The 25,729-nt window shown below is 45.1% G+C and overlaps 1 protein-coding gene across 7 annotated transcripts in view; it reads right to left on the minus strand.

Moving 5' to 3' along the window:
• The window catches only part of arhgap39 (Rho GTPase activating protein 39), a 632,129-nt gene that overhangs the window by 547,420 nt on the left and 58,980 nt on the right, over nt 1–25,729 (minus strand). For 5 of the 7 annotated variants that reach the window (XM_038798606.1, XM_038798607.1, XM_038798608.1 and 2 more), the window contains exon 2: nt 13,722–13,812. The exons of 1 other annotated variant lie outside the window; for it this stretch is intronic. In XM_038798606.1, coding sequence (XP_038654534.1) covers nt 13,722–13,810 — 89 coding nt within the window. In that variant the 5' untranslated portion in view covers nt 13,811–13,812. Of the gene's footprint in view, nt 1–13,721; nt 13,813–25,729 lie in introns of those variants that run through there. One more of the 7 variants, XM_038798610.1, reaches the window with a different exon arrangement.

Below are 25,729 nucleotides of genomic sequence, written 5' to 3' on the forward strand. Positions count from 1 at the left end.
GATGGGAACCAATGCAGGAAGTTGGAAGGTAGTAAAACAGGGACAGAAACAAAAGGAAGTAAGGGGGAAAGTGCAAGGCAGAGAAGGCATAGTCAGAAATCCATAAGGGCGACAGTACAAGGTACAGTGACTGAGGGGAGCACAGTGAATAGGCCCAGTAATAACAAAAGGAATAAAACTGGAGATGTTAAGATTCAAAACAGAGGTAATAAAACCAACATAAGTGTACTTTACCTGAATGCTCGTAGTATTCGGAATAAAGTAAATGAGTTGGTGGCACAAATCATCGTGAATGACTATGATTTAGTGGCCATTACTGAAACATGGTTAAAGGATGGTCACGACTGGGAGTTAAATATCCGAGGGTATCAAACTATTCGGAAGGACAGAGTGGATGGTAAGGGAGGTGGTGTTGCTCTGTTATTTAAGGATGACATCCGGGCAATAGTAAGGGATGACATCGGTGCTATGGAGGATAAGGTTGAATCCATTTGGGTGGAAATCAGGAATAGTAAGGCGAAAAAGTCACTGATAGGAGTAGTCTATCGGCCACCAAATAGTAACGAGATGGTGGGGCAGGCAATAAACAAAGAAATAACTGATGCATGTAGAAATGGTACAGCAGTTATCATGGGGGATTTTAATCTACATGTCGATTGGTTTAACCAGGTCGGTCAAGGCAACCGTGAGGAGGAGTTTATAGAATGTATCCGCGATAGTTTCCTAGAACAGTATGTAATGGAACCTACGAGGGAACAAGCGGTCCTAGATCTTGTCCTGTGTAATGAGACAGGATTGATTCATGATCTCATAGTTAGGGATCCTCTCGGAAGGAGCGATCACAATATGGTGGAATTTAAAATACAGATGGAGGGTGAGAAAGTAAAATCAAATACTAGTGTTTTGTGTTTAAACAAAGGAGATTACAAGGGGATGAGAGAAGAACTAGCTACGGTAGACTGGGCGCTAAGACTTTATGGTGGAACAGTTGAGGAACAGTGGAGAACCTTCCAAGCGATTTTTCACAGTGCTCAGCAAAGGTTTATACCAACAAAAGGAAGGACGGAAGAAAGAGGGAAAATCGACCGTGGATATCTAAGGAAATAAGGGAGAGTATCAAATTGAAGGAAAAAGCATATAAAGTGGCAATGATTGCTGGGAGATTAGAGGACTGGGAAATCTTTAGGGGGCAACAGAAAGCTACTAAAAAAGCTATAAAGAAGAGTAAGATAGAGTATGAGAGTAAACTTGCTCAGAATATAAAAACAGACAGTAAAAGTTTTTACAAATATATAAGACAAAAAAGAGTGGCTAAGGTAAATATTGGTCCTTTAGAGGATGAGAAGGGAGTTTTAATAATGGGAAATGAGGAAATGGCTGAGGAACTGAACAGGTTTTTTGGGTCGGTCTTCACAGTGGAAGACACAAATAACATGCCAGCGACTGATAGAAATGAGGCTCTGACAGGTGAGGACCTTGAGAGGATTGTTATCACTAAGGAGGGAGTGATGGGCAGGTTAATGGGGCTAAAGGTAGACAAGTCTCCTGGCCCTGATGGAATGCATCCCAGAGTGCTAAAAGAGATGGCTAGGGAAATTGCAGATGCACTAGTGATAATTTACCGAAATTCACTAGACTCTGGGGTGGTCCCGGTGGATTGGAAATTAGCAAACGTGACGCCACTGTTTAAAAAAGGAGGTAGGCAGAAAGCAGGAAATTATAGGCCAGTGAGCTTAACTTCGGTAATAGGGAAGATGCTGGAATCTATCATCAAGGAAGAAATAGCGAGGCATCTGGATAGAAATTGTCCCATTGGGCAGACGCAGCATGGGTTCGTAAAAGGCAGGTCATGCCTAACTAATTTAGTGGAACTTTTTGAGGACATTACCAGTGCAGTAGATAACGGGGAGCCGATGGATGTGGTATATCTGAATTTCCAGAAAGCCTTTGACAAGGTGCCACGCAAAAGGTTGCTGCATAAGATAAAGATGCATGGCATTAAGGGTAAAGTAGTAGCATGGATAGGGGATTGGTTAATTAATAGAAAGCAAAGAGTTGGGATAAATGGGTGTTTCTCTGGTTGGCAATCAGTAGCTAGTGGTGTCCCTCAGGGATCCGTGTTGGGCCCACAATTGTTCACAATTTACATAGATGATTTGGAGTTGGGGACCAAGGGCAATGTGTCCAAGTTTGCAGATGACACTAAGATGAGTGGTAAAGCGAAAAGTGCAGAGGATACTGGAAGTCTGCAGAGGGATTTGGATAGGTTAAGTGAATGGGCTCGGGTCTGGCAGATGGAATACAATGTTGACAAATGTGAGGTTATCCATTTTGGTAGGAATAACAGCAAACGGGATTATTATTTAAACAATAAAATATTAAAGCATGCCGCTGTTCAGAGAGACTTGGGTGTGCTAGTGCATGAGTCACAGAAGGTTGGTTTACAAGTGCAACAGGTGATTAAGAAGGCAAATGGAATTTTGTCCTTCATTGCTAGAGGGATGGAGTTTAAGACTAGGGAGGTTATGTTGCAATTGTATAAGGTGTTAGTGAGGCCACACCTGGAGTATTGTGTTCAGTTTTGGGCTCCTTACTTGAGAAAGGACGTACTGGCACTGGAGGGTGTGCAGAGGAGATTCACTAGGTTAATCCCAGAGCTGAAGGGGTTGGATTATGAGGAGAGGTTGAGTAGACTGGGACTGTACTCGTTGGAATTTAGAAGGATGAGGGGGGATCTTATAGAAACATATAAAATTATGAAGGGAATAGATAGGATAGATGCGGGCAGGTTGTTTCCACTGGCAGGTGACAGCAGAACTAGGGGACATAGCCTCAAAATAAGGGGAAGTAGATTTAGGACTGAGTTTAGGAGGAACTTCTTCACCCAAAGGGTTGTGAATCTATGGAATTCCTTGCCCAGTGAAGCAGTTGAGGCTCCTTCATTACATGTTTTTAAGGTAAAGATAGATTGTTTTTTGAAGAATAAAGGGATTAAGGGTTATGGTGTTCGGGCCGGAAAGTGGAGCTGAGTCCACAAAAGATCAGCCATGATCTCATTGAATGGCGGAGCAGGCTTGAGGGGCCAGATGGCCTACTCCTGCTCCTAGTTCTTATGTTTAGCACTAGGTAGGACCTCAATCGGTGGATTAGGTGTATTTCCTGGGTTACAGGGATAACGGGGATATGGTAGAGGCGTGGGGCTTAAGTAGGGTGCTCTTTTCAAGGGTCGGTGTAGAGTCGATGGGCCAAATGGCCTCCTTCTGCACTGTAAATTCTATATTTCTACGAGTGGAAATCCAATCACCTTGATCCCCATTGATTTGAATTTTGAAAGGGCTCCTTGATGCCACACTCGGTCAGAATGAGCCTTGGTGGCAAGGGCAATAACTCTCACCTCACCACTGGAATTGAGCTCTTTTGCCGGTGTTTGGATCAAGGCTGTAGTGAGGTTTGGTGCAGAGTGGCCCTAGTGAAGCCGAAACTGAGTATGTCATATCCCCACAGATTAGGCATACAGGCCCCTAATCTCCCAAAGATATCCCTCGCCCCAATTTTGGCAAACAACCCTGACTATGCAGGCGACAGTTTCTTGCCCATCTACGAAATGTATTTTTTTTGCACTTATTTGCATGGAACATTAATTCACGTCCTTAACTGGTCTGTTTCAGTGGTTCAGATGAACATTATTCAAAAATGAGCAAGTTCTCAATATCCCAGCCAATATCTCTCCATGCTGCTACCATCAGGGGCTGGTTTAGCACAGCGAGCTAGACAGCTGGCTTGTAATGCAGGACAAGACCAGCAACGTGGGTTCAATTCCCGTACCGGCCTCCCAGAACAGGCGCCGGAATGTGGCAACTAGGGGCTTTTCACAGCAACTTGATTGAAGCCTACTTGTGACAATAAGCGATTATTATATTACCACCAAAATCAGATTAATTTGTTATGGAATCTCCTTGCTGTTAACGGAAATTTGCCATGTACAAAACGGCTGCCTGGGAGTCATGTCTAGGAGGTATTGAGGCAGACCAGAATTCTAGTTCAGTTTGTTTATTCAGTTGAATCGGTTTCCAGTGGATCTTCATAGCCTGCAAAGGAGGGTAGAGTAAATGAGAAAGGGAGAGCACTTCAACTTCACTTCAAAGGGTATTGGCGTAAAGAGCTCCGAGATATCACCACATAAATGCAAGTTCCGTTAGATGCGGATTGGAAACAGAGCTCCATGTGAGTGGAAACAAATTGAGCCCAAACTTTATTCTTAAATATTTCATATCTCCAGGTGCGCTGCCTTTTCCAATAAAGAGGAAATAGCCCCTCCACTTCCTTTTAGCAAGCTGCCTGTTTAGCCTCTTCATGAGACTGGTGCAAGAGAGCCACTGGCTTTAAACATAAGAGTGAAGCCCAGAGATTTTCAATGCTTTTTCTATACAAATTAAGAACCTCACACGAACTAGCACTGGAAAGGTGTGGACCTGGCTAGGGCACCCACACTAATTTGGGAAAGATCATCGAGAATGACAGAATTTTCTTTTTTTTTTTTAAAAGTGTTCTTTAATGTACAAGTCCTAATAATAACCTACCTCTTAATCGCTGATGGCCACATGTTGTAATGACTCTTTCTTTGGCTCGCGGTCAATTTGTGTCTGACACTGCTCCTGTGAAGCACTGTGGGATGCCTTACTGTATTAAAAGTGCTATATGAATGCAAGTTGTTGTTGTAACATCTAATACCTCCCTATTGGTATTAATTTTTCATGTGTAAAATGTGGAGCTGACAAGTCAACCCTCCCCCTCCCATCTGTTCACCAGCCTTGTGCATTTTTTAATAAAAAAACATCAACTATTCGAGATGCCATCTGCTGCAGTCTAATAAATTGGTGTAGTCCCAGCAATAATATAGGTGCTGACAAAAAGGAGTGAATCACTGCCACTCTTCCATTCCATTTCAGGTATGGAGCTCCAGCTGTAAGAAAATCACCAACTGGCTGAAGCAACATTGGAAAACAGGTGACCGCTCTTTTGCTGCCAATTGTGTCCCTTTCCTTGCAGTAAGCAGAGTTACAGTGCCCCATCAGAGTAATAATCCCGACTTCTTAGAAGGCATCACAAATCCAATCCCATCTTCGGTCAAGATCCACATATGTTCATACATAACCCACGTGGATGTCGGGCAGCGGCCTGCTGATGCCCAATAGTTAAGGACCAGAACTGGATCTCTGGCTAATTTTAGGTTCCATCCATAACTCATGGGCATTGGGATGCCCTTAACAAGTTGAGATCAGCTAACTGAGTCCAGACCGAAGATCAAACTTTATATCAGCGCATTCAGCCACCATGATCACCAGAGGCTAGGATTTCTGTCAGCCGTTTCAATGGACTTGGATAAGCATCTGCAGAAAAATTTGATGGAAGTGAATGAAATGCACTTAAAAATATGGTATGTTTTAGAGACTGAAACCATTCCAATAAACAGTCAACCACTGGGTGATCTCAAAGTTAAAGCAACTGGCCTCACATGTTCTTACTAGGTCACGTCGGCGCATGGTGCCGGAGCGAGGCGACTTCATGCAAGCGGTGCCCAGCATACCCTCTAATTCTATCTTTTGCTCTTGTTCTATGCTTCTAAAACTTCATTCTAACTCTTTTAAACTCTCTAACAATGTTCTAATTCAATTACTTACAGATTGAGCGATTTCTAGGACCCTGGAGACAACCGAAACAGACGACCTGAAATCGATCCGGACCAGCCGACCACGTTTGAGAAGCTGCCAGAGCTGCAGTCCCAGGCCTGGAAATTTCCCTACAGCGGCTGCCAGAGAAAATGCCCGAGAAGCCAGGGCCTTCACTCTACAAGCTCCCAGAGACCTGGAAAACACCGCAGAAGTTGGGACCTCCACTCTGCTGCTCTCCAACGACCAGCCCAGCATCTCAGCAGCTGCAGCACCCCCCCCCCCCCCCCCCCCCCCCCCAGCTCCCAACCCCACTGACCCAGAGAGCTGCGAACCCTCTACAGGCCCCAAGCACTACTTCCACTAACCCCCCCCCCCCCCGCCCCCGACAGTCGCCCCACACTCCTAACAATCAACTCCCAAAGCCTAACAATCACTAATACTTAGATAGAGATAGAACAGTACAGCACAGAACAGGCCCTTCGGCCCTCGATGTTGTGCCGAGCAATGATCACCCTACTCAAACCCACGTATCCACCCTATACCCGTAACCCAACAACTCCCCCCCTTAACCTTACAATTAGGACACTACAGGCAATTTAGCATGGCCAATCCACCTAACCCGCACATCTTTGGACTGTGGGAGGAAACCGGAGCACCCGGAGGAAACCCACGCACACACGGGGAGGACGTGCAGACTCCACACAGACAGTGACCCAGCCGGGAATCGAACCTGGGACCCTGGAGCTGTGAAGCATTTATGCTAACCACCATGCTACCGTGCTGCCCCAATACTGCTCTTTTAAATTTACTTGCGGGTCTAGAGATCCTCCGTCCTCTGAAGGAAGATCGCGATCTGGAAAGGACCCTGCGGACACCAACACACAGACCCGGCCATCGCCTCATCCTCAACCACGATCTCAGAGACGTCATCCACTTACCGGCCTTCACCCCATCCACGCTGAAGCATGGTCTGGACATCCACCGACCTGTGAAGACAAACCGCAGCCTGACAGCGACCCGGAACGCTCGACCGCGCAGACCCACCTACCGACGCAGGAACCGCAAGCAAGGCAACAAATCCTCCATCCACACACCAACCAGAGTGAATAAACTCATTGGACACAGCTATTCCCTTAACACTGCATACTCCCACCGTTTCCCAGGCTCAAAAAGAAGCAGTCACTCCAGGAAGCGTGGAAAACGTGCAGGCCTGCAGGTGAGTGTGAAATAAGGCGGCCCCCAAAGCCCCTCTTCCGAGCTAATGTCCAAACTCTAGAAAACAAGCCAGACGAACTTAAAGTCAGACTCACTTTTCAAAGAGAACTAAGGGACTGCAGCGTGTTCTGTTTCACGGCGACATGGCTCACTCCTGCTTCACCGGACTGTGCCCTACAACCAGAGGGCTTCTCAATCCACAGAATGGACCGTACAACAGCCTCAGGCAAGGAAAGGGAAGGTGGGGTCTGCCTCCTAATCAACAGCTCCTGGTGCCTAGATGTAGCAACACTGGCGAGTTTCTGCTCCCCGGACCGAGAATACCCGATGCTAAAATGCCACCCCTAGTACCTTCCGCGGGAATTCAGCTGACGGCAGTTTACATCCCACCACATGCGAACGTGAAAATCGCACTGGGCGAAATATTCACCACCACAAATAGCCTTGAAACGAAATATCCCAAGGCCTTGCTCATTGTAGCTGGGGACTTCAATCAGGCCAAGCTCAAGAGCGTACTACCAAGGTACCACTGACACGTCACCTGTCCCACCAGAGGCCCAAACATCCTGGACCACTGCTACACAAATATCAAACATGCCTACCGCTCTATCGCCCGCCCGCACTTTGGCAAATCTGACCACAAGGCTGTGCTCCTGCTCCTAGCTTACAAGCAAAAACTGAAGCGGGAGAATCCATCAAAGAAAGTCGTGCACTGTTGGTCTGAGGAATCGGATGATCTCCAACGGGATTGCTTAGAGTCAGTGGACTGGTCAGTATTAAAAACTCTGCGACCAGCCTGAACGAGTATGCCACTACAGTAACTGACTTCATTAGTTAGTGCGTAGAAGACTGTGCGCCAAAGAAGCAAATCCGCATGTTTCCCAACCGGAAACCCTAGATGAACAGGGATATCCACTGCTTGCTGAAGTCTAGGTCTGAGGCTTTCAAGTCAGGCGATCCTGACCTGTTCAAGAAAGCCAGATATGATCTAAAGAAATCCATCAAACATACCACAAGACAGTACCGGACCAAGCTCGAGTCCCAGGCTAGCCACACGGATCCCCGCCGTCTATGGCAAGGTCTGCAAGACATAATGGGCTACAACATGAAGGCATGTAAAATCGTCGGCTACAACGCACCCCTCCCTGATGAGCTCAACGCATTCTATGCCCGCTTTGAGCAAGAGGTCAGCGAGAGCGAGCACTCCATCCCAGAAGCCGAGGATGAACTTGTATCTGAGGTCACCACTGCAGACGTCAGAGCAGCCTTCTCAAAGGTCAACCCACGGAAAGCCACTGGCCCGGATGGGGTACCCGGACGAGCACTCAGGTCTTGCGCGGATCAGCTGGCGGGGGTATTCGCAGACATCTTCAACCTCTCTTTACAACAATCTGAGGTCCCTATCTGCTTCAAGAAGACAACCATCATCCCTGTACCAAAAAAAAAGTCAAGCAGCGTGCCTTAATGACTATCGTCCAGTGGCTCTGACATCCATCATCATGAAGTGCTTTGAAAGGTTAGACATGGCACGAATCAACTCCAGTCTCCCGGTTTGCCTTGATCCACTACACTTCGCCTACCGCGACAACAGGTCCACAGCAGACGCCATCTCCATGGCCCTGCACTTTACCCTGGAACACCTAGATAACAAAGACACCTATGTCAGACTCCTATTATCGATTACAGCTCAGCCTTCTTCACCATCATTCCTACGTGTCATGGCTGCTCATACTACTGCAATGATGTCAGAGTGTGGGTGGAGCTAGGCTGTCCGTTAGCTTTTTACTTTTGTTTTAGGCTGTTTGCTGCAGGGTGTGTTTTAGTTTCGTTTTCAGTGTTGGAGCTTAAGCCAGACAGAGCAGGTGTACTGCTGTTCTCTCTGCCATGAAAAGATTATCTCTTGATCATTTGGTGAATTCAAAATTATAAATGTTCTCAGTAGTGAATGCAAACCTAATCTGCTTCTGTGTAAAGGTTTTTTTCTGAGTCTTCTGCAATGTTAAAAGGACAGCTTACGGATTATTCTTTGTTGTATTCTTTGGGGGTTGTATTTGAATTGATGGTTGCTAAGATGTTCACTGTATGTTTTAGAAAGGTTAACTCGAGTTCATAGAATAAACATTGTTTTGCTTTAAAAAATTCTGGTCCATTTCTGCTGTACACCTGTAGAGTGGGCCGTGTGCTCCCCATACCACAATCTTTTAAAAGTTGTGGGTCAGGTGAAATCCATGATACACTTTGGGGTTCTCTAAACCCTGGCCCATAACACTACGAAACACATCTCCAAACTCCGTGGCCTTGGCATCTGCTCCTCCCTCTCCGACTGGATCCTGAACTTTCTAACCCACAGGCCACAATCAGTAAAGATAGGCAACAACACCTCCTCCAAAATCATCCTCAACACCAGTGCCCCACAAGGCTGTGTCCTCAGCCCCCTACTATTCACCTTATACACCTATGACTGTGTGGCCAAATTCCCTTCCAACTCGATTTTCAAATTTGCTGATGATGCCACAGTAGTGGGTTGGATTTCAAACAATGACGAGACAGAGTACAGGAATGAGAGAGAATCTGGTGAACTGGTGCGACGACAATAATCTCTCCCTCAATGTCAACAAAACAAAGGAGATTATCATCGACTTCAGGAAGCGTACAGGAGAACATGCCCGTCTATATCAATGGGAACGAAGTAGAAAGGGTCGGGAGCTTCAAGATTTTAGGTGTACAGATCACCAACAGCCTGTCCTGGTCCCCCCATGCCGACACTATAGTTAAGAAAGCCCACCAACGACCATGCTGTACAAACAATGCATTACCGTACATAGGGAAGGAAGGAGTGACTGCAGAATATAATGTTACAGTTATAGCAAGGTGTAGAGAAAAGATCCACTTAATACGAGATAGGTCCATTCAAAAGTCTGATGGCAGCAGGGAAGAAGCAATTCCTGAGTCGGTTGGTACGTGACCTCAAACGTTTGTATCTTTTTCCTGATGAAAGAAGATGGAAGAGAGTATGTCCGGGGTGCGTGGGGTCTTTAATTATGCTGCCTGCCTTTCCGAGGCAGCGGGAACTATAGACAGAGTCAATGGATGGGAGACTGGTTTGCGTGATGGACTGGGCTACATTCACGACCTTTTGTAGTTTTCTGCGGTCTTGGGCAGAGCAGGATCCATACCAAGCTGTGATACAACCAGAAAGAATGCTTTCTATGGTGCATCTGTAGAAGTTGGTGAGGGTCACAGCTGACATGCCAAATTTCCTTAGTCTTCTGAGAAAGTAGAGTCGTGGTGGGCTTTCTTAACTATAGTATCGGCATATTTGGGGGGGGGGGGGGGGGGGGGGGGGGGGAAGAGAGACCAGGACAGGCTGTTGGTGATCTGTACACCTAAAAACATGAAGCTCATGACCCTTTCTACTTCGTTCCCATTGATGTAGACAGGGGCATGTTCTCCACTACACTTCCTGAAGTCAATGATAGTCTCCTTTGTTTTGTTGACATTGAGGGAGTGATTATTGTCGTCGCACCAGTTCACCAGATTCTCTATCTCATAACTGTACTCTGTCTCTTCATTGTTTGAAATCCGACCCACTACGGTGGTGCCATCAGCAAATTTGAGAATCGAGTTGGAGGGGAATTTAGCCACACAGTCATAGGTGTATAAGGAGCATAGTAGGGGGCTGAGGACACAGCCTTATGGGGCACCGGTGTTGAGGATGCTCGTGGAGGAAGTGTTATTGCCTATCCTTACTGATTGTGGTCTGTGGGTGAGGAAGTTTAGGATCCAGTCACAGAGGGAGGAGCCAAGTGGGGTACTGTAGGGATCAGTGTTGGGACCCCAGCTATTCACAATATATGTTAACAATTTAGATGAGGGAACAAAATGTAATATCTCCAAATTCACAGAAAACACACAGGTGGGTGGAAAGGTGAGCTGTGAGGAGGATGCAGAGGTCCTTCAGTCTGATTTGGACAAGTTGAGTAAAGGGGCAAATGAATGGCAGATGCAGTATAATTTGGATAAACGCAAGGTTGTCCACTTTGGCAGCAAAAACAGGAAGGTAGATTATCTGAATTGCCATAAATTAGGAGAGAGGGGGGCAGCACAGTGGCAAGCACTGCTGCCTCACGGCGCCGAGGACCCGGGTTCGATCCTCGCCGCAGCTTAATTCACGTGTGGAGTTTGCACATTCTCCCCGTCTCTGCATGCGTCATACCCCCACAACCCTAAGGTGTGCAGGGTAGCTGGATTGGCCACGCTAAATTGTCCCTTAATTGTAAAAAAAAAAGAATTTGACACTTCAAATTTTTTAAAAAATTAGGAGGGGGGAATGTGCAACAAGATCTGGGTGTCCCCGTACACGTGCCATTGAAGGCAAGCATGCAGGAGTGCAGCAAAGGTTTGCCAGACTAATTCCTGGGATAGCAGGACTGACTAACGAGGCGAGATTGAATCGGTAGGGATAGTATTCGCTGGAATTCAGAAGAATGGGGGGGGGGGGCAGATCTCATAGAAACGTATTTAATTCTAACAGGACTGGACAGGTTAAAAGCAGGAAGGATGTCCCCGATGGTGGGCATGGCTAGAACCAGGGGTCACAGTCTGAGGATATGGGGTGGAACATTTAGGACAGAGATAAGGAGAAATTTCTTCACCCAGAGAGTGGTCGGCCTGTGGAATTTGTTACCACAGGAAGTAGTTGAGTCCAAAATATTGTACGGTTTCAAGAAGCAGTTAGATATAGCACTTAGGGTGAAGGGGGTCAACAGATATGGGGGAAAGCGGGATTAGGCTATTAAGTTGGATGATCAGCCATGATCATAATGAATGGTGGAACGGGCTTGAAGGGCCAAATGGCCTCCTCCTGCTCCTATTTTCCTATGTTTCTAGGTACAGCAGGCGGCAACGAAAGCAAATGATATGCTGGTCTTCATTGCGAGGGGATTTGAGTACAGGAGTAGGTATGTCTTGCTGCAATTATACAGGGCCTTGGTCAGGCCACACCTGGAACATTGTGAGCAGTTTCGGCCTTGTTATCTGAGGAAGGAGGTTCTTGCTTTCGAGGTAGTGCAGCAAACGCTTACCAGACTGATTCTTCGGATGGCAGGGTGGACGTACGAGGAGAGTTTGAGTCGGTTAGAATTGTATTTGCTGGAGTTCAGAAAAATGAGGGGGTATCTCATAGAAACCTATAAAACAGGACTAGACTGGGTAGATGCAAGAAGGATATTCCTGATGTTGGGGGTTCCAGAACCAGAGGTCACAGTCTGAAGATACGGCGTACACCGTCCTTTCCCTACAACCCTGTAATCTATCCTGCACATCCCTGGACACTAAGGGGCAATTTAGCATGGCCAATCCACCGCATCTACACACCTTTGGGCTGTGGGAGGAAACTGGGCCATCCGGAGGAAACCCACGCAGACACAGGGAGAACGTGCAAAACTCCACACAGTCACCCAAGGCTGAAATCGAACCAGTATCTCTGGCACTGTGAGGCAGCAGTGCTAACCACCGTGCCACCATTCAAAAGTACTTAACTGGTTTTTGATAGCCTGAGTTTGTGCAAGGTGCTGGATAAATGCAAGTCTTTTTCTCAAATAAATAGGATGTAATGGCACAATGCTAATATTTTACGGTGGTAATTTATTTGCGGTGTAAAAATAATGATTGAGATGTAACTCTGATATATCATAACGCTCATGGATTGCATGAAAGGCATGATCACCACATTCAGCCGGAACACAACAGTAATCCCATGACACACTACGGTCCACTTCAACTGAAGTGTTACTAATTACTGAGGACAATGCTCTCTTTATACTGACATCTTTGTCCATTTGTTCCTTCTAAGCTCCAAGTAAGTCGTCCTATTCCACTCTGCCCCTCTCGCAGCATCTCTCTTCAAACCAAAACTTAATACACCATTTCTTACTTCAAATTCAAATTTAATGGCAGATTCATGGACACCTGAATTGCTTTGTTCAAGCTTGCCATCGCCATCATTTACTTTCTCAATACTTCACCCATTGCTTATGTCCAAGAAACTTTTGTTGTGAATGTGGCAGAATTTCACCCAGAAATGTTGAAGTCGTACAGCACAGAAACAGGCTCTTCGGCCCACCATGTCTATGCTGACCATCAAATACCAATCTATACTTTTTAAAAAATAAATTTAGAGTGCCCAATTTTTTCCAATTAAGGGGCAATTTAGTATGGCCAATCCACCTATCCTGCACATCTTTTTGGGTTGTGGGGGTGAAACCCACGCAGACACGGGGAGAATGTGCAAACTCCACACGGACAGTGACCCAGGGCCGGGATTCAAACCCGCCGTAGGCAGCAATGCTAACCACTGTGCCACCGTACTGCCCTTTACCAATCTATACTAATCCCATTTACTAGCACTTGGTCCACAGCGTGCCATGCCGTGCCAATTTAAATGCCCGTCCAGCTGCTTCTTAAATATTGCGAGAATACCTGCCCCCACCACCCTCTCAGGCAGCGTATCCAGTCTCTCCTCATAGCTGAAACTTTCCATCCCAGGCAACATCCTGGTGAATCTTCTCTGCACCCTCTCCAATGCAATCAAGTCCTTCTGATGGTGCGGCGACCAGAACTGCACACAGTATCCCAACTGTGGCCTAACCAACGTTTGATAAAGTTGTACCAAGATTTGCTTACTCCTATATACTATGCAGATAACCTTGTTTGAAGACGAATGCCATTTGCTTTGATAATTTAAAATGGCTGTTCAGAGAAAGGCCGAGTTGCAAATTAAATTATGTAGCATAGGTCATGATGAATCAGTCACAGTAGGTATCAGGGACTTACATTCTCTCATCCATTAGCATTCCGGGAGGTCGTTGGAATTCACCATAGTAACTGGTGTTACGGTTCCTTTGATCAGCATTGATTGACATCCCTATGTTCAAAGAAATTAAAAAGTATAAAATTCAAGAATCTTTCAACAGCCAGCAGCTCTGGCACAGTTTCCAAAATACGCCCAGGACCACAGTGAATATTAAAGCCAATATGTTCTACCTCGACCCAGAGGGCACACCACAAAGCTACATTTTATGTATCAAGAAACCAGAAGGAAAAATATGGGGAAGAGGTATCATCGGATCGGCCCATCTATAAACAGATGTAGGAAGGATAAAACCGGCATCTTGAAGACAGTTCCTGCAACTTTCATATGCTTTTACTGTACCGTGCAGTATTCCTATGGTACTTTAGATTTCTCATTAGTAAATAAATTGGATTAACAGTGCTCAGGTCCTCAGTGTGCAAGTTTCTACCTTACAGATTACATTGCGACATGGTGTGAATGCTCTGCAATTTCTAGTGCAGTATGTTGCTGCTAAATAGGGTAATTATTAGCTCTGGGCTATTCAATCCATAGATTGCCAATTCTTAACAAGTGCAGCCCACTCAAGTAGAAATTATTGCAACCATTAGCGTGCAGTGTTTAAGAAGCTTAAACCGTTACACCTTTATTATTTTTATAGTGTCACTTTTAGTGATGCAAGAAAAGATAGGAGCATTACAGGCATGTTACCTCGGCTCCAAACTCTGGAATATTCTCCTTACATATCAACACCTCTCTGACATGCTTTCCTCCTTTAAGACTCTCCTCAAAGCCTGTTTCTTTGAACCAAGCTTTTGGCCATCTGATCAATATCTCATTCGGTGTCTTAATCATATATTTTATCCTAAGAAGCAAATTTAAAAAATTTTTTGAGTGGATATAGAATCATAGAATTTACAGTGCAGAAGGAGGCCATTCTGCCCATCGGGTCTGCACCCTAACTAAGCCCACACCTCCACCCTATCCCCGTAACCTCACCCAACCTTGTTGGACACTAAGGGCAATTTGCGTGGTCAATCCACCTAACCTGCACATCTTTGGATTGTGGGAGGAAACCGGAGTACCCGGAGGAAACCCACGCAGATACAGGGAGAACGTGCAGACTCCACACAGTGACCCATCGTGGAATTGAACCTGGGACTCTGGTGCTGTGAAGCCACAGTGCTAACCACTGTGCTACCGTGGTTACATTACATTCAGGAAGCCTAATTCAATCCTCTGCCTAAACTGTTTGACTTTGTCTGGGACATGCAATGTTTTCCAGTCCGTATCTGGAAACCGGACTACCATTCCTTCGGAACTTGGAGCAACAATAAGTTATTCAGCCTGTCCCACTATTCAATTAGAACATGGCTGATCATCTACCTCAATGCCACTTTCCTGCACTATCGCCAAATTTCTTGATATCATTTGTCTCCAGAAACCTATCAATTTCTGTCTTGAACACACAATGATCGAGTTTCCATAGCTCTCTGGAGTAGAGAATTCCCACGATCCCGCCACACCTCGGTCTTAAATGGCATATCTTTTATCCCAAGATTCCATCCCGATTTAAACTCACCAGCCAGGGGAAACATCTTATCTACATCCAACCCATCACACCCTGTACAAATTTTGTAAATTTCAATTAGATTGCCCCTTATTATTTGAATTTCCAGGGTATATAGATCCAGCCTCCTTTATCTCTCCTCACAAGACAACCCTACCATCCCTGGGATTAGTCTGGTCAACCTTTGTTGCACTCCCTCTACGGCAAGTCCTTCGGCAGATTAGGCAACCAAAACAATACACAATACTCCAGGTGAGGTCTCAGCAAGGCTCTATTTAACTGCAGCAAGAACATCCTTACTCCTGTACTCAAATCCCCTCGGGAAACCAGGTCCCCTTGGTCACCACCATTATCTAACCTTCTATAATTTAAGAAATATTGGGCGGGATTTACCGACGAACCTGCCACGTCTTTTTCGGCGGGATATACCGATGCCGCCGTTGTCACTAGGAAACTCGTGCGCTGGTATGCGACCGGAATATCCGGCTGGCGTAAACAACCGGGAGATCGCGCTCCTTAAGTTTTGTTGTTTTTTTCAGCCAAATTGAATAACCTCACACTGCTTCACATTATATTCCATCTGCCATGTTCCAGGCCATTCATTTAGCTTGTCCATGTCCTCTTGAAGCCTCCTTGCACCCCACCCACCTCACAACTTGCGTTCCCACCCAACTTGGTGTCAGCTGCAAATGTGGAAATCTTACAACTAGTTCCCCACATCAAATCATTTCTATAGATTGTGAACAGCTGTGGACCCTTCTGGTATCACACTCGCAACGGCCTGCCATCCTGAGAATGATTCATTTATTCCTATTCCCTGCTTGCTGCCCGTTATCCAATTCTCAATCCATACTAGTATATTTCCCCCAATCCCATGTGCTCTAATTTAATATTTATCAACCTCCTGTGTGGGGCCTTATCAAAAGCCGACTGAAAATCTAAATACGCCACATTCACTGGTTCTCCTTTATCTATCCTACAAATAATAACCTCGTCAAAAAACACCAACAAGTTTGTTATGAATACATAAATTCAAGTTGACTCTGCCCAATTTTACCTTTTTTTCCTAAATATTCAGTTATCACACCCTTGACAATAATTAAAAATTTTCCCTAATACTACTTACGTCAGACTCTCAGCGCTGTAGTTCTCCTTTCGCCCTCTTTGCTTAAATAGTGGGGTTACATTTGTTACTTTACTGTCCGCAGGAACCATTCCAGAATCCGCACAATTTTGAAAAATAACTACCAATGCATCCATTATCTCTATAGCCACCTCCTTCAACACACTGGAATGTAGTTCGTTTGGTTCTGGGGATTTATTAACCTTCAACTACCTCTTCACTAATATTCTGTTCTTTTACTTCCTCAGTTTCACAGGTCCCTGGATTGCCTTCTACTCTTTTTTCTCTCTGCAGAACAAACATTGTTTTAAAGGTTCAGCATGCTGTGATTTCGGCTTCGAGAATGCAAGCAGAAGGGGTCCTGGCATCAGGGTCGGCCAATGGTGCAGAAGTGTGATAACATCGGGTAGGAATCTGCAAAAATGCACTATTTCCGTAGTTGAAATGAATTTTTTTGTTCTGCTAACGCAGGATAAACCAGAAATGTGCCCAAATTGCCTTCAATCTCTACTGACTCTCTCCTGATGCAAGAGAGGTGATCAGATTGCAGCACTACAGGTAGAACTCGACTTAAATTGTCATTTTCATCTGCTAATCAATACTGTTGGCTTACTATTGCTGCCACCATATTGTATTATCTCCTTCTCGATTAATATAAAAGGTTGAAGGGTAGACAGAGAGGTTGAACAGAGCTTCATTGGAGATTTATTGGTGTCAGCTTTCATGTGCTAACAGACTGTGCCAAGGGATTAGAATCACACGATATTGCATCACTTCTCGTACTAACATACATATTAGCATAAACATACAGTTAAATGATTATATTTAGCATACCACAAATACACTATTACAAGGAAAGGATTAATTGCAATTTTTGATCAAAACTAAAATCTATGAAAATTAGGATTACATGAATTGTTTTGCATGAATTATTACAACTCAACAATGCTCAGAATTTGGCTTTTTGCAAAATAACAGAGTACATATCATTCTCCTTCGTCCAATGACAGGACTGTGGCCTTTGTGGGCCAATCAATTCCTGGCTCACGTGTCAGCTATCAATCCGTTTGAAGCACTCTTACTTCTGATTTAGAAGGTTTGAGTCCCACCCGAGGAACCGGAGCACAAAACAACAAAGAGGCTGGCATGCCCAGTGCTGGATTGAGAGAAAACTGCACTTTGGCATCTTTAGATGAGATACTAAACTGAGGCCTCATTTTCCCCCTCTGCTGGATGTAAAGATGCCACGGCACTATTCTGAAGAAAATGGAAGTTCGCACTGGTCACCTATTTATCCCTCAATTAACACCTCATCACATAGGTGTGTGTGGGAGCTTGCTGTGCTCATGTTGCCGACCACGTTTCCTATTTTACATAACTATATTTCAAAAGGTAGTACAGGAGAAATGGTTATAGATCCCTGGGATATTGGGACCAGTTCTGGCAGGAGTGGGGCTGGAAGTTGTATGGACCAACTGGATTTCACCCCAACAGGACCAAGATCGATGTTCTTTTAAGGCAATATAACAGTGCTGTGGGAGCGGGTTGAAACTGATTTTACAGGTTTTTGGAATCAGGATATAGCATTAGAAAGAATTGGCACAGACAGATAGAACAAGAGCAAGAAATTGTAAGATATTATCTGGGGTCAGGGTAAAGAGGGAATACAGTTATTTTCTGAAAATACTTTCAGATTTACTGTGCAAAATGTAAACACAAAAAGTGTGGTAAATCAGGTTGGTGAGCTAGATGCACAAATAGGCACATAGGAATATTATGCTGTGTGATAACAGAGACCTGGATTTAAAAAAAGCAGGGAGCTGGTTAATAAATATTCCTGGACAAGGTATCCAGGAAAGATAGAGAAGGAAAGAAAGGAGAAGATCCCGAAGGTTGGCCGGTTGGTAAAAATGGGTCGCTGGAAAAAAAGTTTGAAAAACACTGCTTTAGTCTGTAGGCCACCAACTAGTGGGAAAGATATAAATTGCAAGGAAATTACTATGGGGTGCGAGATCTAAAGAGCAGTGATAATGCAGGACTTTAATTATCCCGACATTGAGTGTGATAATAAAAATAATGCAAAGAGCAGAAAGGGCTCGGAAATAACTTTTTCAACCTCATGAAGTGACCCCGTTTCCGACCCGGTTAAGGGAAATGAGGTTGGTCAAGTGGATTACGAGTCAGTAAGAGAACATTTAGGGAACAGTGATCATAGTATTACACGATTTAGGCTGCTAACAGAAAAGGGGCAGCAGGGTAGCATGGTGGTTAGCATAAATGCTTCACAGCTCCAGGGTCCCAGGTTCGATTCCCGGCTGGGTCACTGTCTGTGTGGAGTCTGCACGTCCTCCCCGTGTGCGTGGGTTTCCTCCGGGTGCTCCGGTTTCCTCCCACAGTCCAAAGATGTGCAGGATAGGTGGATTGGCCATGCTAAATTGCCCGTAGTGTCCTAAAAAAAAAGTAAGGTTAGGGGGGGGGGGGGGGGTTGTTGGGTTACGGGTATAGGGTGGATACGTGGGTTTGAGTAGGGTGATCATGGCTCGGCACAACATTGAGGGGCGAAGGGCCTGTTCTGTGCTGTACTGTTCTATGTTCTATGTTCTAAAAGGACAGAGCAATTGGGACCGATTTCAGTAAGCTCGGTCATAGATGACAGAGGATAGAGGTCAACGGGTGCTTTTCTGAATGTAAGGTTGGGACTGGTGGTGTTCCACAGAGATCTCTGCTGGGACCTTTGTTGTTCGTAGTATATATAAATGATTTGGAGGAAAACGTGGATGGTCTGATTAGTACGCTTGGGGACAACACAAAGGTTGGTGGAGTTGCGGATAGTACAGAGAATTGTCAGAGGATACAGCAGGATATAGATCGGTTGGAGACTTGGGCGGAGAAATGGCAGATGGAATTCAATCCAGACAAATGTGAGCTAATGCATTTTGAAAGGTCTAATACAGAAGGGAATTATACAGTAAATGGCAGACACTTTAGAAGTATTGACAGGCAGAGAAATCTGGGTGTACAGGTCCACAGATCCTGAAAGTGGCAACGCAAGTGGATAAGTAGTCAAGAAGGCATACGACATGCTTGCCTTCAACGGTCGTGGCACTGAGTAAAAAAATTGGCACATCATGCCACAGCTGTACAAAACCTTAGTTAGGCCGCATTTGGAATATTGCGTACAATTCTGGTCACCACAGTACCAGAACGACGTACATGTTTTGGAGAGGGTACAGATGAGGTTTACCAGTATGTTGCTGGTCTAGAGGGTATTAGCTATGAGAAGTTGGATTGTTTTCACTGGAACAACGGAGGTTGAGGGACGCCCTGATAGAGATTTACAAAATAGTGAGCGGCATGAACAGAGTGGTTAGTCAGAAGCTTTTTCACAGGGTGGAAAATTCAGTTACTAGGGGACAAAGGTTTAAGGTACGAGGAGCAAAGTTTCAAGGCGATGTGCGAGGCAAGTTTTTTTTTTAAAAAACAGAGGGTGGCGAGTGCCTGGAACAGGCTGCGAGGAGAGGTTGTGGAAACAGGTACGATAGCAACTTTTAAGAGGCATTGTGACAAATATATGAATAGGATGGGAATAGAGGGATACGGATCCTGGAAATGCAGACGGATTTAGTTTAGACAGGTATCATGATCGACGCAAGCTCGGAGGGCCGAAGGGTCTGTTCCTGTGCTGTACTGTTCTTTGTTCTATGACACGGATTCCAATTCACTGGTGACAGATCCAAAGATTGGCAAGAACAATGGGCTGCCTTCAAAGAGGAGATGGTTTGGATACAGTTTTTTGAGAATAAATTTAGAGTACCCAATTCATATGAGCTGGTTTAGCTCAGTGGGCTACGTCAGCTGGTTTGTGATGCAGAAGACGACCAGCAGCGCGGGTTCAATTCCCGTACCAGCTTACCCGAACAGGCACCGGAATGTGGCGACTAGGGGCTTTGCACAGTGACTTCATACTTGTGACAATAAAAGATTATTATTTCCAATTAAGGGGCAATGTAGCATGGCCAACCCACCTAATCTGCACATCTTTGGGTTTTGGGGCAAAACCCACCCAAACACGGGGAGAATGTGCAAACTCCACGGACAGTGACCCAGATCCGGGATCAAACCTGGGACCGCGGCGTCATGAGGCAGCACTGATTTGGATACAGTTGAGATACATTCGCACAATAGGGAAAGGTAGGGGAACCCATCCAGAACTCCCTGGATGACAAGAGGTAGAGTGCAAGATGAAGTGGAAATGATTGCATATGAGAAATGGCAGGTTGATAAATCGTGCTGAATATCCAAAGTTCAGGGAGGGGGGGCGAGGAGGGCGACAAAGAAAATCAGATGCAAGGAGACAGGGTACGAAAACACAAGAGTAGTAGGCCATTCAGCCCTTCAAGCTGTGATTTCAACTCTACTTTGCTGCCTGCACCCCCATCAAAAAACCCTGGGACTTCCTTGCCTATCAAAAATCTGGCTAACTCTGCCTTGAATTAATAAATTCAATGTCTCAGTCTCCACTGGTTTCTGGGCAAGAGGATTCCACATGGAAACGACCCTCAGAAAGAATTTATCTCCCATCTCAATTTTAGATGGAAGACCTCTTGTATTTCAACTGTGCCCCCTGGTTCTCGCCTCTCACACAAGTGGAAGCATCTTACTGGTATCTACCTTGTCAAATCACCTCAAAATCTTGCTTCAACATAATCTAATTCCTCTAAACTTTGAATGGGTGCAGGCCCAACCTGTTCAACATTTCGGAGATGGACAGGTAACATAAAAGGGAATCCGGAGGGCAGCACGGTGGCGCAGGTGGGTTAGACCTGCTGCCTCACGGAGCCGAGGTCCCAGGTTCGATCCTGGCTCTGGGTCACTGTCCGTGCGGAGTTTGCACATTCTCCCCGTGTTTGCGTGGATTTCGCCCCCACAACCCAAAAGATGTGCAGGATAGGTGAATTGGCCACGCTACATTGCACCTGAATTGGAAAGAATGAATTGGATACTCTAAATTTATTTTTAAAAATATTTTTAAAAAGGGAATCCAAAAGTTTGCTACATACAAATAATGAAAGGGCTGCCTTACGGCGCTGAGGACCTGGTTTCAATCCCAGCCCCGGGTCACTGTCCATGTGCAGTTTCCACATTCTCGCCGTGTCTGCGTGGGTCGCACCCCCACAACCCAAAAAGGGCAGCACGGTAGCATAGTGATTAGCACAATTGCTTCACAGCTCCAGGGTCCCAGGTTCGATTCCCGGCTTGGGTCACTGTCTGTGTGGAGTCTGCACGTTCTCCCTGTGTGCGTGGGTTTCCTCCAGGTTCTCCGGTTTCCTCACACAGTCCAAAGGTGTGCTGGTTAAGTGGATTGGCCATGCTAAATTACCCTTAGTGTCCAAAATTGTCCTTAGTGTTGGGTGGGGTAGCTGGGTTACAGGGATAGGGTGGAGGTGTGCGGTTGGGAAGGGGGCTCTTTCCAAGAGCCGGTGCAGACTCGATGGACCGAATGGCCTCCTTCTGCACTGTAAATTCTATGAACGGTGTGCAGGGTAGATGGATTGCCCCTTAATTGGGAGAAAGATAAATGGATTATTCTGAAAGAAAAAAAATTAAAGCAAATAATGAAAGGGTTTAAGTGCTAGGGGTGTGGGGGACAATTAGGGATTTGAAAATGGGGATTTGTGCACATAGGGTGTACAGGACAAAATTTCAATATTTGGAAATGATACAAGATCTGGAAGCATTGTGGACTGTGAGGAGGATAGTGAAGGGGAGGACATCTGGCAGATGCATTCAGTGCAGAGAAGTGTGAGGTGATAGATTTTGGTACAAAGAAGAAAGACAGGCAACATAAATTAAAGGGTATTTTAAACAGAGTTCAAGAAGGGAGACCTTCGGGTATATGTGCACGAATCATTGATGGTGTCAGCACAGGTCGAGGAAAGTGATTAAAAAGGGATTTTGGCTTTATAATTAGAGGCATAGGGAATAAAAATAAAGATGAGCTATTGTAAAACACTGGTTCAGCCTCAATTGGGATATTGTGTCCAATTCTAGGACCTTAGGAAGGATGTGAAGTTTTTAGAAAGGATGTGAAGCTTTTGAGAGGGTGCAGAAAATATTACAAGGCAGAGACAACATGGTTTTATAAAAGGGAAATCATGTTTAACAATTTTCTTATTTATTCATGGGACATGGGCATTGCAGGCTGTGCCAACATTTATTGCCCATCCCTAATTGCCCTTGAGGAGGCAGTTAAGAGTCAACAAGATTGCTGTGGATCTGGAGTCACATGTGGGCCAGACCAGGTAAGGACGGCAGATTTCCTTCCCTAAAGGACGTTCGTGAACGAGATGGATTTTTGTGACAATCGACAATGGTTTAATGGTCATCATTAGGCTTTTAATTCCAGATTTTATTGAATTCAAATTTCACCATCTGCTGTGGTAGAATTTGAACCTGGGTCCCGAGAGCATTACTGTGGGTCTCTGGTTTACTGGTCCAGTGACAATACCACTACACCACACCGTTTTTTTTTAGAAAGTAACAAGCTGAACGAAGGAGAACCTGCAGATGTTGTGCATTTTGGATTTCCAAAGGGCATTTGATAAGGTACCAAATCAAAGGATACTACACAAGAGCACAAGATGGGTGGACATATTGGCATGAATAAAGGATTGGTTAGCTAACAGGGAAAAGAGTAGGCATTAATGGGTCATTTTCAGGTGGCAAGTTGTAACCAGTGGAGTGCTACAGTGATCAGTGCTGGGGCTTCAACTATTTACAATCTATATTAATGGGCTGGTTTAGCACAGTGGGCTAAACAGCTGACTTGTAATACAGAACAAGGCCAGCAGCACGGGTTCAATTCCCGTACCAGCCCCCCGAACAGGCGCCGGAATGTGGTGACTAGGGGCTTTTCACAGTAACTTTATTGAACTTGTGACAATAAGCTATTATTATTATTAATGACTTGGGTGAAGGGGCCAAATGTATGGGACCTAAATTTGCCGATGACACCAAGATAGGTAGGAAAGTAAGTTGTCAAGTGGGTAAAGAGTCTACAAAGCGGTATTGATAGGTTCAGTGAATGAGCAAAAATTTGACAGATGGAGTAAAATGTGGGAAAATGTGAACATACCCACTATAACAGGAAGAATTGAAAAGCAACATACTATTTAAATTGAGATTGATTGCACAACTCGGGATTGGGTGCCCTCACAAAAAAGTTAGTATGCAGGTGCAGCGAGTAATTAGAAAGACAAATGGAACGTTGGCATATATTACAAGAAGAATGGAATACGAAAATAGGGAAGTTTTACTGCAGCTGTACAGAGCCTTGGTGAGACCATACCTAGAGTACTATGTATAGCTTTAGTTTCCTTGTTGGAAAAGCATATAACTGTATTAGAAGCAATTCATAGAAGGTTTACGCTACTCATTCGTGGTATGAAGAGCTTATCTAACGAAGAAATGTTGAACAGGTTGGGTCTATACCCATTGGAGTTCAGAAATGTTTTCTCAGAGGGTCGATCGTCTGAAACTCTCTTCCCCAGAAGGCAGTGAAGACTGTATTAGGCCAAGATAGATAGATTTTTGAGACAATGTCGTAATGGGTGGCACGGTAGCACAGTGGCTAGCACTGATGCTTCACAGCTCCAGAATCCCAGGTTTGATTCCCAGCTTGGATCACTGTCTGTGCAGAGTCTGCACGTTCTCCCTGTGTCTGCGTGGGTTTCCTCCGGCTGCGCCGGTTTCCTCCCACAGTCCAAAGATGCGCAGGTTAGGTGGACTGGCCGTGCTAAATTGCCCTTGGTGTCCAAAATGGTGGGGTGGGATGGGGTTGCTGGGTTACAGGGATAGAGTGGAGCTGTGGGCTTAGGTCGGGTGCCCTTTCCAAGGGCTGGTGCAGACTCAATGGGCCGAATGGCCTCCTTCCGCATTGTAAATTCTATGATTCTATAGTTCTATAAAAATTCTATACTTCAAAAATTATTTTGGGGGGGGGGGGGGGCAAGGAAAGTGATATTGAGACCATATCCAGATCAGCCACAATCTTATTGAATGGAGGAGCAGACTCAAAAATCCGAATGGTCCACTCCCAAGCCCTATGTTCCTATCAGGGACTCAAGTCAGTGGACAGATTAGAGAACCTGGGATCATTCTCCTTGGAGGAGAGAATGTTACGAGGATTTTTGATAGAGGTATTCTAAATGATGAGGGGTCCAGACAGGGTAGCGAGGGAGAAGCTATTCCCATTATCAGAAGGGTGAGAATAAGATGACACAAATTTAAGACAAATAAGATGACATGAAAGGAAAGTTTTAAAAAAAAACACATTAAGTGGTTAGGATTCGAATGCACTGCCTGAGAATGTACTGGAGGCAGATTAAATTTCAAAAGGAAATTGGATAAGCGCCTGAAGGAAAAGAAAATGCAGGGTTAGAGGGAAAGGATCAGGGCGAGTGGCCAGCTAAATTAGTCTTGCAGAAAACTGGCATGGAAGCAGTGGGCCAAATTCCAATCTCCTATAACCATCATACAATTTACTATCTCAGTCGCTGTAACACACTTTGGGACATCCTGCAGTCATGGAAGGTGCTCTAGAAAGGCAAATCTTTTTCTTTCTGGACAAAGACCTTTGTCTGGAGGTGCATCTCCTGAGTTGGCAACTGTGAAATAATTGAGGACACAGGAATTCAAAGAAAACAATGCATGACATGTAGCAAAATAGAAATAACTTTGTTTTGGACAGAGAGGAATAGGAAAAGTGTGCTAGGGTGGCTCATCACACTATCCTTCCAGATATTAGACTTGTATTCATTTTCAACTCCGACTAACAAAAAGAAACACACCTCATTGGCTGCCACTTTTCCCCCACATTACAGTGATTGCGCTTTTAAAGTACTTTATTTGCTATAAAGCCCACTGAGATCAACAATGGCCATGCAATAAATGTAGATTGATCGTTTCTTTCCCTGTCTACTGGTTGTAAGAGCTTGCTGACTGACTTAGTGGACAGTTGCATGATAAAGGCGCAGAACTAAGCTACAAAGACCACAAGAATTCATAAACACAAGAAGCAGGGGTAGGCCATTCAGTCCCTCGAGTGTGCTCTGCCATTCTGTAAGATTAAGGCTAATCTGATTGTGGCCTAAAATTCATCTTCCCACCTGTCCCCACAACCTCAGGCTCCCCCATTAACCAAAGCTCTATCCAACTCGATCTTGAATATATTCAACAACACCGCCTTCACCACTTTCTGGGGAGGAGAATTCCACAGACCAACAGCCCCTGAGAGGAAA

Source organism: Scyliorhinus canicula, chromosome 5 (assembly GCF_902713615.1).
Source record: "Scyliorhinus canicula chromosome 5, sScyCan1.1, whole genome shotgun sequence".
Taxonomy (NCBI): Eukaryota; Metazoa; Chordata; class Chondrichthyes; order Carcharhiniformes; family Scyliorhinidae; genus Scyliorhinus; species Scyliorhinus canicula.